The sequence below is a fragment of the Oncorhynchus mykiss genome, chromosome 12 (genome assembly GCF_013265735.2).
Source record: "Oncorhynchus mykiss isolate Arlee chromosome 12, USDA_OmykA_1.1, whole genome shotgun sequence".
NCBI classification, from domain to species: domain Eukaryota; kingdom Metazoa; phylum Chordata; class Actinopteri; order Salmoniformes; family Salmonidae; genus Oncorhynchus; species Oncorhynchus mykiss.
The window spans coordinates 77831658-77849560 of record NC_048576.1 but is presented as its reverse complement, the minus strand read 5'-3'; the positions used below and the strand labels follow the sequence as shown (position 1 = coordinate 77849560).

At 42.9% G+C, this 17903-nt stretch overlaps 2 protein-coding genes across 5 annotated transcripts in view; both read right to left on the bottom strand.

The window, feature by feature from the left end:
* The window catches only part of LOC110538485 (transcription activator BRG1), an 18680-nt gene extending 14518 nt beyond the window's left edge, over positions 1-4162 (bottom strand). For 2 of the 4 annotated variants that reach the window (XM_036938580.1, XM_036938579.1), the window contains exons 1-2: positions 569-784; positions 246-381 (exon numbers count right to left, since the gene is read on the bottom strand). In XM_036938580.1, coding sequence (XP_036794475.1) covers positions 246-381; positions 569-784 — 352 coding nt within the window. Of the gene's footprint in view, positions 1-245; positions 382-568; positions 827-3912 lie in introns of those variants that run through there. The other 2 variants (XM_036938581.1, XM_036938578.1) reach the window with 2 other exon arrangements.
* On the bottom strand, positions 1355-17903 carry LOC110538974 (transcription activator BRG1). Its single transcript, XM_036939530.1, has 7 exons — positions 16442-17903; positions 13179-13398; positions 12856-12991; positions 11184-11603; positions 10805-10903; positions 10176-10529; positions 1355-1380 (listed from the first exon to the last, which is right to left on the bottom strand). Exons 2-7 carry the CDS (start codon positions 13356-13358, stop codon positions 1355-1357), a joined length of 1215 nt encoding a protein of 404 aa, XP_036795425.1. The 5' UTR covers positions 13359-13398; positions 16442-17903.

Genomic DNA, 17903 nt, shown 5'->3' with positions numbered 1-17903 from the left:
GACAGAAGTGAAAGAAGAGAAACTAGCTGGTTGAGTTCACAGTACAAGTGCACACAAGTCTACACGAGTTAGCATTCTCTTTCGGGTAATCAGCTTTAAAAACAATTGTGCTTAAGTCTAAAATCATAAGCATCATATTTAGATAATATGGAAAGCTAATAAGTTAACCTTTTGTGTAAAGCTCCTTCAATAACAGAGTCAATGTTTCCTCTATCCAATCTAATCAGTACCCCATGGTATGGTACCTTGTGAATGTTGATCCATGGGGCTAGGAGGGGGTCCCATTCCAATGTGGCCTCCACCTGGTCTCATGCCCATGTTCTTCATTGGTCCATAGCGAGGGTCATCAGACATGCCCTTCTCATGCATGCCTTCCATAGGCTGGGAGAAGACAACACACAGTAATACATTGACATAAGCATGTCCTACTTAGACAGCACATACATTTCTTATGTACAGTAAAGGATGAATAGATTAATGCAAAAAAAGCATCATAAAATGGTACCGCAGACCATAGAAGACATTTTACATACATTACAGTTATGGATATGCCCATTTTCTGTCTTACTTTGTGCATCTGATGCATATTCTCCTGAGGATATCCTGAGGGCCCCTGTTGTGGGTGGGAGTGTCCAGAGGCTGGGGGACCTGGGCTGGGTCCCATCATGCTATGAGCAGAGCCTGGGGAAGGGCTGGGTCCCCTCATGGCTCCTGGAGAAGGCCCCGGTCCTGGAGAGGGGCCCGGCCGAGGCGTCCCTCCCATGGGGGGGTCTGGGGTGGACATCTCTCAGCTGAGTCTGAGAATTTGACAGCACCAAGCTCCACTCTGCAGAGAGGACAAATTACAGATGATACTGTGCTCAGTTGTTGACAAATTTCGCAATATTTGTTTGCGTTAGTTGGCTGTACCTGCACCAAATCTCCAGTGGTTTTCCTTCATAGCTTGTTGTCCATTATCTTTTTAAATAGGGAGGCTTTTTTTGTTGCAATTTTATTTCCATGATGGCTCAAACAACATGTTTTCTAATGACTCTTGTCCCGCCGCAGCAGACATATGGTATTATAATTGGATTTTAAGGCACGTATAAATATCCTGCTTAATATAATAATTGTGTCATTATCACAAAACAACTGCATTATACTTAAATACTTCAACGTCAACCAGTAAAATGGCTCTTTGGCTGGCTTTTGCTACAGCATTCATCAATGAGCGTTAGCATTCTAGCTAACAATTGATGCATCCAAAATAGTTATTTTGCAAAGACGACAACCAAATATAATCTTAGCAACTTTCAAGTAAGAATCAAAACATAAATCTTGGCTATGTTGAATGGGCGCAGATGGTAACAGATTCTTACTGCAGCCAAGAGTCACGCGCATCTGTGTATAGAATCATGAGAATCACAATAAATAATGTATCGGCACCTAAGTATCGTGAGGTCCCTGGCAATTCCCAGCCCTAGTGCGTACCAGATGATCTCTATGTTGCCATCATCCACAAATTGACTTTGTGTTCTCTGAGCTTTGGGTTCTCGGATGTGCCCAAATTACCCAAAATACACCAGTTCGTTTGAATAACAAGATCCAATTCTCAAGATAGCCTTTTTTGTAGTCATTTGAGTATGTTTTGTGTTAATATGCACACCTGGCACAAATATACACAAGTAGGATAAGAAAAAAGTAGAAATTTGACACTAGACTGGTAGAACCTGAAAGCACAGTTCACACATCTCCTGAGTTAGTTTATTTGAAAGCCATTTTCTGCTTCAGTCACAAGGTGGCTCATTTTGTCAAGATATTAGCCCAAGCATTCTCAACTTAAGACAAAAGTGTGAGTGTGTAGGCAACTACACATCAGCCACACTGACTCTCAACATGCCCCCCCCCAGGGGTGTGTGCGCTTCATTAAAGAATGAATATGTTCCACACACACTAACAGTCCCGAAGAAGCCACGACAATGCCTCTTCCCCCACAGGAGGCTGAAAAGATTTAGCAAGGGCCCTCAAAAAGTTATACTGCTGCACCATTGAGAGCATCTTGACTGGCTGCATCATCGCTTGGCATCCAAATGCAAGGCACTACTAGTGCGTAAGGCACCGTTCATCACAGGGGCCGACATCCCTGAATTCCATGACGTCTATGCCAGGCAGGGTCAGAGGAAGGCCCCAGAAAATGTCAGACTCAAGCTACCCAAGTAATAGACTGTTCTTTCTGCTACTGCATGGGAAGTGGTACCAACATGGCAAGTCTGGAACCAACAGGACCCATAACAGTTTCTACCCCCAAGCCATAAGACTGCTAAACAGTTAACAAAATAGCTACACAGAGTGTCTGCATTGACCCCCTTCAGCAGTAACTCCGACTCATCATATACACTGCTGCTACTGCTTATTATTTATCCTGTTGCCTAGTCACTTTACCCTTACCTATTTGTACATAGCTAATTCCCTCGTACCCCTGCACATCGACTCGGTACGGGAACCTCGTGTATGTTATCGTTACTCTGTGTATTTTGGCAATTTTTCTCTACATTGTTGGGAAGTTAGTCTACACCTGTTAGTTATGAAGCATTTGATTTGTTGAAAGACACCAATGTTCTGTTTATCTTCAGTTTGTACAGGCCTACCTAAAATTATCTGGATGATTACATGAAGTGGTCTGCCTTTGATAATACAACCCATATCACAAATAAATTATAAATGGTATACTTTTATTAATAATTGCTTTCCTCAAATCTAATAATTGCACATAGATAGTTGGACAGAAATATGCTCCAATGACTAAATATGTTTTTCCAGTGTGTGGCGATTGACAGAATGACGAGTTCTTGTTTGAAAACCTTACACTCAGACGAGGTGATTCAGATGATGCTGCCCAGCAGCAGCTGCATGCATAAAAAGAACCCCCATACACTCCCGACAGAATAAACAACATAAAAGGTAAACAGCAACCATGATGTGTGGATGAAGTTGTCGACATCATGACATTCATGTTAGTGAGACGAGTAACGCTATTTAAACGATTGAGAGTGGAATCTATTGTCGTTCCTCCTCACTAGATATTGTTATGTTAACAGTTATGTCCAAGGACTGATGCATTCTCTTTGGTGAGACAGTAGTAGCTTGATACTGTAAACCCTGCTACCGGCGACTTGACTTTAGTAAAACACGGATATTTAGCTAGCTAGTGGAACATAGTTGCCGGTTGCAGTTGGTAATCGTAGCAATTGAATTACGGTAGCTAACTAATTAATTAGACTTCGTTAACTACTTGCTTAATATTTAGTTATAGAAGCTAACAAACCAACGTTATAAAAAACAGTTAACGGATGCTAAACTAATGTGGTGTACGGTGTAGTTAGCATAGCTTGACCTGGCTAGAAAGCTATCTATGTATAGTAACTCAGTTCCGTTTACAACACAGGTTAGAAACCATTCACTCATGTGATGTGCTAACAAACATTGTTTTCTAGCTACATAATAAATGTATAACATGAAAACTAAAAACACAAAGAAACACTGCCAGACAGTTGGCTAACGTTAGCTGGTATAGTCTCTACTAGCCGAACATGCTGTCGTTACCAAATGTATGGTGAGAATTGGGTTATTTTGCTGACTTTGGAGATGCAGCAAGAGAGTAAAAGTTAAATAATCATTTCAGTTGATTGATCCAACCTGCATCCCGTACCCCCGCTCTAGCTAGACAGATACATTTACAAAAAAACACAATTCATTCATTTCACTCTGCCGCCAGTCTGCATTGCAGACAAGACAAAAAAAAAATGTCGGTCTAGATACTAACGTTCCTTCCAACGATAAACAAAAGAAAGAAACTGAAATTATGTAACAATAAGCTGAATAAGGATACCATCGAGGAAGTCTTAAAAAATACAACTTTTGAATCTGACTTACATTGAAATCACCCTTCGCCGATAGGTCCCTTCGATTTCCAACGCTAGCCAGAAACAAAGAGCGACCTAGCCTGTTAGCATTTATTCTCTCACCACCCCCACTTCTCGTCTGATTGTATCGCCAAGGAACGGCCTTCACTACAGCAACGGTGATACAAGAGCGCCCCTACACGTTCATCCCCCATGAACGACTGGAAAATCAACGCATGCCCAGTCTAGGCCCCATTGCAGAGAAGAATGCGGGCGAAGTATGTCGACGTGGGGGATGGGTGTACAAGTTATTATAGAACAGCACTATTACATGTAGTAAAATAAGATGAGGGGTCCTTGTTGATTGTAGTCTTTGACAGTAACAATTAAATTAATTGAGTTCCGTTTACATAGATTTTTTCTGCCTGAATAAAATGTGCAATGTCAAAAAAGCATTTGCCGATATCAACACTAGTTTTTATTTTATTTAACTAGGCAAGTCAGTTACATTCTTATTTACAATGACGGCCAAACCCGGACGACACTGGGCCTATTGTGCCACCCTATGGGACTCCCAATCACAGCCGGTTGTGATACAGCCTGGATTTGAACCAGGGTGTCTGTAGTGACGCCTCTAGCACTGAGATGTAATGCCTTAGACCGCAGCGGCACTCGGGCTCGCCACTCAGTAGATGGCGTAGTAAAGGCCTGGGCCTTCAGCAAATGACTTGTGCGAGAATGATACCATAAAGACATAGAAGAGCCTTGTCTAGAATAACGCCTGAGCTGCAAAATAGAAAGTAAACATGATTTAGGCTAGGCCTATTCCACCATCTAAATATGTGTGTTATTTAATGGCCCATTGTTTTATTTGGATAGGCCTAAATTAAACATTGATTTATTAAAATAGGCAACTTGAGATACTTTTGAATACACACATGGATTTCAATAAACAAACAGATAAGACTGTTGTTCTATTCTCTTTGATTTAGTTCCTATTACAACTCAGACCATAGACAGAATGGATGACATACTGACTGAACTGAATGAAGGATTAATTAAATGTTGAAATATGTGGGAATGAGTTGCACGCATCGTGCATGCTCGGTACTTTATTTGGCTATTCGGCAAATAGGCCTACATTAGGGTATAATGACTATGGCTGCATGCCTCCAGAGGGACATAGTGCTGTGGTATTGCATGGAGATCACAAGCTCTTCAACTGGGCAGCAGTTTCACAATGGAGGGAATAGCCTACACGGAGACTACTTAAAACCACTGCAACAGAGTTATTGTAAAGTGTGGGAATAAGATCATGCTATTGGGTGATGGGTAACGATGCTTCGTGGGTGACTGGTGTTGATGTGTGCAGGGGGTCCCTGTTTCGCGCCCGGGTATGGGCGAGTGGACGGTCTAAAGTAGTAACATAACTTTAGACCGTCCGGGCGCGAAACAGGGATCCTCTGCACACATCAACAACAGTCACCCACGAAGCATCGTTACCCATCGCTCCACAAAAGCCGCGGCACTTGCAGAGCAAGGGGAACCACTACTTCAAGGTCTCAGAGCAAGTGACGTCACCGATTGAAGCGCGCACCGCTTACTAAGCTAGCCGTTTCACATCCGTTACACTAGACTTAGCCTACGTTTAATCTCTCCCTTGTTCATTTTAAAAGGCCATATGTTCATGACCTGATTCATATAAATCATGTAAAATTATTTTAAATTCATATTAACCCCTCCTACAGAATATGCTTTGGCAAGATTGAGTTGATTAAATAAATGTCAAAATATTCTAAAAATATTATTGAGTGGCAAAGTCTCTAGTGGTCATACATAATTCATAGATTCACCAAACATCTATGTTTCATTATTCCTGGTATATACTACTGGTTATGATTGCAGACAGAGAATGGGATGGTGCAGGACTAATTAGTCATATGTTGATAAGGTGCATGCATGGGGATGTCCACGACACCCAGAAATATGCCCATGCTGTATTGATTCACCAAGCTAACTGAAACTTCACTGTTGTAGGCATAATACACACGCTGGCAAACAAATCCATTACATTAGCTACCTAAATGTGAAGTAAACTCAACTGAGGAGTAATAGAGAATGGAGACTTTTAACTTGAAAACGTGCAGGATAACTTTCCGGTTTCTCCCCGGCTTCAATGTATTTATTTATTTTCACTGTGTTACACTTGTTCGTGTAGCACTCCTCACAGGCAGTTTGGTGTACGTTTTTTTTTTGACGGTGCCATGAAACTGCCAATACTCTGAAAGTTATTATTGTATGTCAGAATTTCAACAAAATTTGTTCAAGCCTAAAATGTTAGTCCGTAATCGTAACATGGTGTTTCTATGTTCACAGATTAAATTTCACGTTTGCATTTTACGCATGGCTTTTCTAACGATCCTAACAATTTATGTATGGATTTTCTTACGATCCTAACGATACGTACGTTAAACCTTTTGGCAGCTATCTGGCTCCATAGAAAACCTGTGACATTTACCTGGATCTCACTCTGCAAGTAGCACTGCTGGGTCATTTGAAAAATCAGTTAATCAATCAATCAATAATACTCTTATGCAAAACAAATTATATTTAATTTACAATCTGTTGAAACTATGAGAATAGAAAGGTTCTGAACTTTTGTGAAACATCACAGTACAGTTGAAAAATATATGGCAAATAGACATTAAAACTAGATGGTGTTCAGAGATGGATGGGAGGGGTTGAGAGGAGCTGAAGGTTGGGACTAAAAATAACAAAAAACAAGATAAAGTAAAATGTACTGTGTCCGTAAAATGTAGAGGATATAGTATGTATAAGCTGTAAGTAGAAGTGTTGTCCATTAGTTTAATCCAATTAGGGGAGGGGTGGTAGGGTTATGGGAAAATAATAAACTGACAATATATAACAAATATTTATATACATAAAACCTGTCAAAAGTTGACACACCTACTCATTCAAGGGTTTTTCTTTATTTGTACTATTCATTGTAGAATAATAGTGAAGACATCAAAACTATGAAATCATGCAGTAACCAAAAGTGTTAAACAAATCAAAATATGTAATATTTTTCAAAGTAGCCATCCTTTGCCTTGATGACAGCTTTACACAATCTTGGCATTCTCTCAACCAGCTTCATGAGGTAGTCACCTGGAATGCTTTTCCAACAGTCTAAGAAGTTCCCACATATGCTGAACACTTGTTGGCTGCTTATCTTCACTATGCAGTCCAACTCATCCCCAACCATCTCAATTGATTTGAGGTCGGGTGATTGTGGAGGCCAGGTCATCTGATGCAGCACTCCATCACTCTCCTTCTTGGTCAAATAGACCTTACACAGCCTGAAGGTGTGTTGGTTCATTGTCCTGTTGAAAAACAAATGATAGCCCCACTAAGCGCAAACCAGATGAAATGGCGTATCGCTGAAGAATGCTGTCGTAGCCATGCTGGTTAAGTGTGCCTTGAATTCTAAATAAATCAGTGTCACCAGCAAAGCACCCCCACAACATCACACCACCTCCTCCATGCTTCACAGTGGGAACCACACATGCAGATATCATCCGTTCACCTACTCTGCATCTCCCGAAGACACGGCGGTTGGAACCACAAATCTCAAATTTGGACTCATCAGACCAAAGGACAGATTTCCAAAGTCTAATATCCATTGCTCGTGTTTCTTGGCCCAAGCAAGTCGCTTCTTCTTATTGGTGTCTTTTAGTAGTGGTTTCTGTGCAGCAGTGTTGAGATGTCTGTTACTTGAACTATGTGAAGCATTTATATGGGCTGCAATCATTTATATGGACACTGTGCTATCTAACCTCCAAACAAGCTTCAATGCCATACAACACTCCTTCCGTGGCCTCCAACTGTTCTTAAACGCTAGTAAAACCAAATGCCTACTTTTCAACCGTTCGCTGCCTGCACCCGCACGCCCGACTAGCATCACCACCCTGGAAGGTTCCGACCTACAATATGTGGACATCTACAAGTACCTAGGTGTCTGGCTAGACTGCAAACTCTCCTTTCAGACTCATATCAAACATCTCCAATCCAAAATCAAATCTAGAGTCGGCTTTCTATTTCGCAACAAAGCCTCCTTCACTCACGCCGCAAAACTTACCCTAGTAAAACTGACTATCCTACCGATCCTCGACTTCGGTGATGTCATCTACAAAATAGGTTCCAATACTCTACTCAGCAAACTAGATGCAGTTTATCAGTGCCATCCGTTTTGTTACGAAAGCACCTTATACCACCCACCACTGCGACCTGTATGCTCTAGTCAGCTGGCCCTCGCTACATGTTCGTCGCCAGACCCACTGGCTCCAGGTCATCTACAAGTCTATGCTAGGTAAAGCTCCGCCTTATCTCAGTTCACTGGTCACGATGGCAACACCCACCCGTAGCACGCGCTCCAGCAGGTGTATCTCACTGATCATCCCTAAAGCTAAAACCTCATTTGGCCGCCTTTCCTTCCAGTTCTCTGCTGCCTGTGACTGGAACGAATTACAAAAATCGCTGAAGTTGGAGATAACTTTAAACATCTGCTATCTGAGCAGCTAACCGATCGCTGCAGCTGTACATAGTCCATCGGTATATAGCCCACCCAATTTACCTACCTCATCCCCATACTGTTTATTTGATTTACTTTTCTGCTCTTTTGCACACCAGTATCTCTACCTGCACATGTTCATCTGATCATTTATCACTCCAGTGTTAATCTGCTAAATTGTAATTATTCACTCCTATGGCCTATTTATTGCCTACCTCATGCCTTTTGCACACAATGTATATAGATTATTTTTTTTCTACTATGTTATTGACTTGTTTATTGTTTACTCCATGTGTAACTCTGTTGTCTGTTCACACTGCTATGCTTTATCTTGGCCAGGTCGCAGTTGCAAATGAGAACTTGTTCTCAACTAGCCTACCTGGTTAAATAAAGGTGAAATAAAAATAAAATAAAAATCTGAGGTGCAGTTAATTGCTGATTTTTGAGGCTGGTAACTGTAATGAATGACCATGTCTTAAAGGAAATATGGTCTATCATTTCTCTTTGCTTATTTGAGCTGTTCTTACCATAATATGGACTTGGTATTTTACCAAATAGGGCTATCTTCTGTATACCACCCCGACCTTCTCACAACACAACTGATTGGCTCAAGCGCATTAACATTATCAAGGCACACTTGTTAATTGAAATGCATTTCAGGTGACTACCTCATGAAGCTGGTTGAGAGAATGCAAAGAGTGTGAAAAGCTGTCATCTACTTTGAAGAATCTCAAATATATTTAGATTTGTTTAACACTTTTTTGGTTACTACATGATTCCATGTGTTATTTCATAGTTTAAGTCTATACTATTATTCTACAATGTAGAAAATAGTACCTTTAAAAAAAAAATTCGAACAAGTAGGTGTATACAGCCAAAAAATATATGTGGGATTGGAAATTATGCAGATATTTACACTGATAGAAGCCACAATCTATCTGCAACATTTGAGCTGATCTAACCCCCCTGCCAATTATGTAGACTACATGACCAAAAGTATGTGGACACGTGCTCTTTGAACATCTCATTCCAAAATCATGGGCATTAATATGGAGTTGGTCCCCCCTTTGCTGCTATAACAGCCTCAACTCTTCTGGGAAGGCTTTCCACTAGATGTTGGAACATTGCTGCGGGGACTTGCTTCCATTCAGCCATAAGAGCATTAGTGAGGTCAGGCACTGATGTTGGCCGATTAGGCCTGGCTCGCAGTCTGCGTTCCAATTCATCCCAAAGGTGTTCGATGGGATTGAGGTCAGGGCTTTGTGCAGGCCAGTCAAGTTCTTCCACACCGATCTCGGTAAACCATTTCTGTATGGACCTCGCTTTGTGCATGGGGCCATTGTCATGCTGAAACAGGAAAGGGCCTTCCCCAAACTGTTGCCACAAAGTTGGAAGCACAGAATCGTCTAGAATGTCATTGTATGCTGTAGCGTTAAGATTTCCCTTCACTGGAACTAAGGGGCCTAACCCGAACCATGAAAAACATCCCCAGACCATTATTCCTCCTCCGCCAAACTTTACAGTTGGAACTATGCATTCAGTCAGGTAGCTTTCTCCTGGCATCCGCCAAAGCCAGATTCGTCCGTCGGACTGCCAGATGGTGAAGCGTGATTCATCACTCCAGAGAACGCGTTTCCACTGCTCCAGAGTCCAATGGCGGCGAGCTTTACACCACTCCAGCCGACGCTTGGCATTACGCATGGTGATCATAGGCTTGTGTGCGGCTGCTCGGCCATGGAAACCCATTTCATGAAGCTCCCGATGAACAGTTCTTGTGCTGACGTTGCTTCCAGAGGCAGTTTGAAACTCGGTAGTGAGTGTTGGACCGGAGGACAGATGATTTTTACTCGCTACGTGCCTCAGCACTCGAGCCTGCAGCCTGTACTCTCTCTCCTGGAGGATCTCTACTGGGTCCAGGCCATGGGGCTTCTGGATGGGCGTGATGCAGTTCTGTTTTTGGTGCAGCACCATGGGTGGGGGCTGGGGGGAGGGGGGAGCAGAGGAGGGTCTGCCAGTGGGCTGAGGGGGAATCAGCTTCTGGGGGGCACTGGATGGAGCAGCAGCATTCACCATGGGCCCTAGAATACATGGCATTGAAAGAGTTATTAGTTCTACCATTGATTCCACAGTGTTTTGGTGCAATTATTATCTGTTAAATATGCGTGTATTCCTTGTTTAGTTTTTTATTTAACTAGGCAAGTCAGTTAAGAACAAATTCTTACTTACTAACCTTGTGATAGGTCTGGTGAAATTATCAGCACAGGAAAGAGAAGAACATGGACTAAAAACACTACAGACTAGTGCCTTCTCACACACAGGTAAATCACTGCCCAGGGGTCAAGCTGAGGCTCACCTTTGGGCCATTGTTTAGTGGGTCCATTGGTGGGCTGGCCCTGCATACCAGGAGGAACACCTGAGGGTCCTGGAGGAGGCATGTTTGGGCCTACCATTCCTGCAAGATGACATTAGATATGATCAGACACTACCTGGGCATTCATGCCTACTGAAGTCTAGTTAAAGTAGAAAATGGTGCCTGGACCGAGAGCATGTGTTTGTAGGGTCGTTGTTAAGCATTGTTGTTAAGCATTCAAATTATTTATTTTCTTTGTCTGAGATGGACAGCATTTGTGTGTGATTGACTGTAATTATGTGCATTTGTGTGTCATTCATAGGGTTGCAAACCTCATTAATAGGCTGTGTAGCATAAACTTGCATGTGCCCACCCCACTCACCAAGTGGTCTGTTGTAGTTTGCTGGTGGCTGTCCAGGCCCCGCTCCAGGCTCAGAGGAAGGGGGCATGTTGGACATCCCTGGCTGCTGCTGCATCCCTGGCATGGGCCTCTTGCCCTGCACAGCCATCTGCAGGTGGTCTGGTAGGGGCTGGCTGTGAGCCAGCATCTTGTAGGCCATGATCTGGGCCCTGAGCTGGTGCAGCTGGTTTTGGTTGAAGGGGGTGGGTCCACCAGGCCCAACCCCACCTGGCACAGAACCACCACTCAGGACACCACCGAGGCTCTGCTGGCCCATGGCCTGGGGGTCACCGCCCTCCATAGGGACACCTGGGCCAGAGGGCATCATGGGGCCGGGGGGAGGGCTGTTGGCAGGCACAGGGTTGGGAGAGTGCTCAGAACTCCCCAGTGGAGAGGGGTAGCCTGGGGAGGAGACAACAGCACAGGTGAGAAAAGTCATCTTCCCTGGGAATGGTAGGGCATGAAATGGTGGCGAAATGGATGCTAACAGACCAGAAGAAATGTTAATCAAATCCAGACTGGTATTATGATTATGAGCTGGACTGGCGATACAAACACTTTACAAATCAGTCTCTAACAGACATCAAATAAAATGTATTTATATAGCCCGTCTTACATCAGCTGATATATTAAAGTGCTGTACAGAAACCCAGCCTAAAACCCCAAACAGTAAGCAATGCAGGTGTAGAAGCACGGTGGCTAGGAAAAACTCCCTAGAAAGGCCAAAACCTAGGAAGAAACCTAGAGAGGAACCAGGCTATGAGGGGTGGCCAGTCCTCTTCTGGCTGTGCCGGGTGAAGATTATAACAGAACATGGCCAAGATGTTCAAATGTTCATAAATGACCAGCATGGTCAAATAATAATAATCACAGTAGTTGTCGAGGGTGCAACAAGTCAGCACCTCAGGAGCACCAGTAAGCCAGTGACTCAGCCCCTGTAATAGGGTTAGAGGCATTTGTCACATGCACACATTACAGCTGAGTCTCACTCTCTGTACATATTACCTCAATACCCCCGCACATTGACTCTGTACCGGTACCCACTGTATATAGCCCCGCTATTTTTATTTACTGTTGCTCTTTATTATTTGTTCATCTTATCTCTTACTTTTATTTTATGTAAAAGGTATTGTCTTAACTGCCATGTTGGTTAAGCGCTTCTAAGTAAGCATTTCACTGCAAGGTCTACACTTGTTGTATTCGGCGCATGTGACGAATACAATTTGATATGTCACCAGTCAATACAGGACAGAACAGTCAACAGAAAAACACCCTCTCCTGTGTTACAGTATTTCAACAGCCCCTCTGTCCCGCTGTCCTTGGTGTAGTTTTGTAGCAGACAGCTGCCACCAGCATTGTCTGAAAGGAGAAGCCCCTTCCCCTGCCCCTCCACTGAGCGTCTGCTGCTCACGCTACCCAACAAAACGACAGAAGTGAAAGAGGAGAAACTAGCTGGTTGAGTTCACAGTACAAGTGCACACAAGTCTACACGAGTTAGCATTCTCTTTCGGGTAATCAGCTTTAAAAACAATTATGCTTAAGTCTAAAATCATAAGCATCATATTTAGGTCATTAACCTTTTGTGTTAAGCTCCTTCAATAACAGAGTCAATGTTTCCTCTATCCAATCTAATCAGTACCCCATGGTATGGTACCTTGTGAATGTTGATCCATGGGGCTAGGAGGGGGTCCCATTCCAATGTGGCCTCCACCTGGTCTCATGCCCATGTTCTTCATTGGTCCATAGCGAGGGTCATCAGACATGCCCTTCTCATGCATGCCTTCCATAGGCTGGGAGAAGACAACACACAGTAATACATTGACATAAGCATGTCCTACTTAGACAGCACATACATTTCTTATGTACAGTAAAGGATGAATAGATTAATGCAAAAAAAGTCTCATAAAATGGTACCGCAGACCATAGAAGACATTTTACATACATTACAGTTATGGATATGCCCATTTTCTGTCTTACTTTGTGCATCTGATGCATATTCTCCTGAGGATATCCTGAGGGCCCCTGTTGTGGGTGGGAGTGTCCAGAGGCTGGGGGACCTGGGCTGGGTCCCATCATGCTATGAGCAGAGCCTGGAGAAGGGCCTGGAGACGGGCCCGGCCGAGGCGTCCCTCCCATGGGGGGGTCCGGGGTGGACATTTCTCAAGTGAGTCTGAGAATGTGACAGCACCAAGCTCCTCTGCAGAGGACAAATGACAGATGAGATACTGACCACTATTTACAACAAACCAACCCAGCAATGGGGAGTAAAATGTAATGTGTACTAGTGATGGGGGGGATTGATACCGTTACATACTGTTGACGATATATTGTATCGTTTTGACGATATTGCATTAGTTGGCTGTACCTAGGGTTGCAAAGGGTTGGAAACTTTCCGGTAAATTTCCTGAATTTTTTCCTGGGAAGTTAAGCCCTGGAATTTGGGGAATTTTGTTTAAATTCATCAAAGAAGTTAGCTTAAAACAGTGAACCTTTTTTGTGGGATACATTCTAGGTCTTGTGGCATATTTTGGATAACCTATCCCCAATTCAATGGAATTGCAACCCTCTGCATGCACAGTGCATTCTTCCATCACATGTACAGCTGATTCTCAAGATCTTGCACACTAATGAGATGCTATTCAGCCCACACTACTACACTGTCTGATCTAAGGACTACATGCTTTCTGGTAAGTTTTGATTACAATATTGGGTGGGGTGAATATTTTTTTTGTTAACTAGGGAATTGTAGCCTACAGAAAAGTGTGTTTAAATTATTTCAAACTTGTTAACAATTTCTGCTAGTTAGTTTTTGCTACCATGTGGGATTTAGCTCACTTGAGCTGTTAATTCACCTGTTTCCATACATGTTTCATTTTAAAACATGTATCTTACAAAAGGAGTTGTTTAATCTAACTGCTTAACTATTTATCTTTACATTGTAAAGAATTGTATTTGTTTTTTTACTCATTTTTTTCTAATCTTTACAGGAAAATGCCACGGGCACCATCTGATGTGTGAAGACATTTCACTGCAGGTAACGTAGAAGGAAAAGTTGTGTACATTTGCAAATACCGTGCCAAATCATATGTGAAGACTGCAACACAGATGCAGAATCATCTGGCCATGTGCATCTGGCCAACTGGTTCATCTCTGATGCTCACAGGCAATGTGTATTGGAAGAGATTTCTGAATGTTCTTCGCCCAGCATACACCCCTCCAGCCAGACATGCTTTATCTACTAATTTGCTGGATGCAGAGTTCAACAGAGTTCAAGTCAAGACCAATCAAATCATAGAGAAAGCAGACTGTATTGCAATAATCTCTGATGGGTGGTTGAATGTTCGTGGCCAAGGAATAGTTAACTACATCATCTCCACCCCTCAACCAGTATTCTACAAGAGCACAGACACAAGAGACAACAGACACACCAGTCTCTACATTGCAGATGAGCCGTCATCAATGACCTTGGACCACAGAAGGTATTTGCACTGGCGACAGACAATGCTGCAAACATGAAGGTTGCTTGGTCTAAAGTGGAGGAGTCCTACCCTCACATCACACCCATTGGCTGTGCTGCTCATGCATTGCATCTGCACCTCAAGGACATCATGGCACTGAAAACAATGGATACACTCTACAAGAGAGCCACAGAAATGGTTAGGTATGTGAAGGGTCATCAAGTTATAGCAGCAATCTATCTCACCAAGCAAAGTGAGAAGAATAAGAGCACCACATTGAAGCTGCCCAGCAACACCCGTTGGGGTGGTGTTGTCATCATGTTGGACAGTCCTGGAGGGGAAGGAGTCTCTCCAAGAAATGGCCATATCATAGTCTGCCGATATGGACAGCCCCATCAAGAGGATCCTCCTGGATGATATATTTTGGGAGAGTGGTAAGCAGCCTGAAACATATAGGAGATTTGAGGGAGACAATGGCATCCTGTCTGATGTTCAGACTCTGCTTGCAGATGTAAGAGAAAAAATCCATACTGTCCTGCCCACTTCACTGTTGCTCCAAGCAGAGGAAACTGCAGTTCTGAAATACATCAAAAAGCATGAAGACTTCTGCCTGAAGCCCATACACGCCGCAGCGTACATGTATGCTGCCAAGAGCGTCCTGTCTGGTGCAGAGATCAACAAGGTCTATGGTGTCATCACTACCGTGTCTCGCCACCTTGGCCTGGATGATGGCAAGGTTCTTGGCAGTCTGGCGAAGTACACTTCCAAGCAAGGGCTTTGGGATGGAGATGCAATATGGTAGTCGTGCCAACATCTCATTAGCCACCTGGTGGAAGGGACTTTGTGGATCTGAGGCTCTTTCCCCTGTTGCCTCCATTATCCTCCAAATCCCACCAACAGCCGCCGCCTCAGAGCGCAACTGGTCCTTGTTTGGAAACACACACAACAAAGCACGCAATAGGCTGACCAATACATGGGTTAAAAAATTGGTGGACATCCAGGCAAATTTGAGGCTTTTTGAGCCTGACAATGAGCCATCCTCAACCAGGTTGGAAAGTGACAGTGAAGATGAGGCCTCAGAGTCTGATGATCAAGAGGTGGACATTGAGGAGGTCCAGGGAGAAGACATGGAAGCCTGAGAGGAAGACAACCAAAGCTTTAGTTTCATTTTAAAGATGTATGTTGAAAACGTTTTTGGGAGATGACATGGATCATTGGGGATCATTCAATATTCCCTTTCTTTTGTTGTTCATTCCATGTGAAGAGTCATCTCATTTAATTAAAGTTACATTCGTAGCAATTTTTATTTTATTATTATTTATATTGGAAGGTTTGAATAATTTGCAATTATGTCTACTTTTAAGGTAAAAGGTTAATGTTTGTCTACATATGATATGGTAAATATATCCAATGCAGAAAACATCTATATTTAAATGGTATTAATATTAATTTGCATATTGCCATTAATTCCCATATATTCCTGTTAATTCCCAAGGAAAGTATCCACCTCTGAATATTCCCCATAATGTGCAACTCTAGACACACCTACTCATTCAAGGGTTTTTCTTTATTTTTTAAAACTATTTTCTACATGGTAGAATAATAGTGAAGACATCAAAACTATGAATTAACACATATGGAATCATGTAATAACACCAAAAAAGTGTTAAACAAATCAGAATATATTTTATATTTGAGATTCTTCAAAGTAGCCACCCTTTGCCTTGACAGCTTTGCACACTTGTCATTCTCTCAACCAAAATGCACCAACGCTACACATACCTTTCATGTCCTTCTGCACACATAGGAACCTCCATCCTACACTGCTGCCACATGCCCATTAGCATGACACACCTGCAACGTTAACATCGTAATGTATTCGGTACAAAAGCTCGTACAGGGATAACTGATATAACATCACTTTGCCGGGCAAAGACTCAACATCAAAAGAACACAACGACCACTCTGTTTCTCCACTCAAGCCACACTGTCTGCGTCACACCAAACGAAGAGCATCCCAAACACCGGGAATCTTCCCCTGGCTTCAGATTGTCCACTTTCACATTTACCGCTACCCCAGTAATCACTCCTTTTAATGGCGCCCTATGCTTGAGAGCAAAGCAATTCACATATCCTGACCCCAGACGTTAGACGCGAAGCGCCTGCTTCATCTGGCCCAACACAGAAACACAAACAATCACAAGACCACTTCGGGTTTCCTTCACCGATTCCATACCACCCAACTCGAAACCAAAAATGGATCCGCCAAAAGGCAAGGGTCCACTTTTTCCGTAATTTCACTCCTACGGTCAGACTAATCTTTATCCTAACCCTCCGTGTAATCCTCGGGCTCCGAGAATTTCACACCTACCACCTCCGATACTTCGCCCTCATTCACTTTCATTTATCCTGTCTTCGATCCAGTGTACAGATCACACTTTCTACCATTCTTCAACAAACCATCTCCCTTTCCCTCCATTTTTGACCAATTCAAGCTCACCTTCCTCTATTTTTCCTTCCATTCGTCCTCCGTAATCCAAGTATATATCTCCTGATACATCTAGGACGCCATTCCCCGCTCGCCCCAGCCCTCTGCATCCAGATGCGACACACACTTCAAGTTTGATCACCCCAAACATTTCCCTCACCAAAAAATAATGTTAACTCCTTATCGGTCATAACACTTTCAAAACTCGCAGAGATCTATAGTATTGCAGCGCGTAAGGCACCTAATGTGGTGCATAATTTGACTAGAAAGCTAGCTAGCAGCACAACAACCTCCGTTCGCTCCGTTTACAACATAATAGCACGCTATATTTGTTTGAGGTCAGAATCCATTTACCCATGTGATGGGCTACATTTCAAACATTGTTTTCCACATAATAAATGCGAATAAACTGGAACACTGCCAGACAGTTGGCTAACGTTAGCTAATGGTATGGTCTCTGCTAACCGAACATGCTGTCTTAACAAAATGTATGGTGTGAATGACGTTGTTTTGCTGACTTGAGAGAAGCCGCAAGTAAAAAAAAAAATGATTTCAGTTGAATGATCCAACCCGCATCCCGTACCCCGGCTCGAGTTAACTAGATACATTTACCAAAAAACATGTATTAATTTCAGCCTGTCGCCACTGTCTGCAGAGACAGACGAGTAATGTCGGTCCTGACTACCGTTCCTTCCCAACCCAACGATAACCAAAAGGTACTAGACAGTGAAATTACGTATTATTAATCTGAAGAAG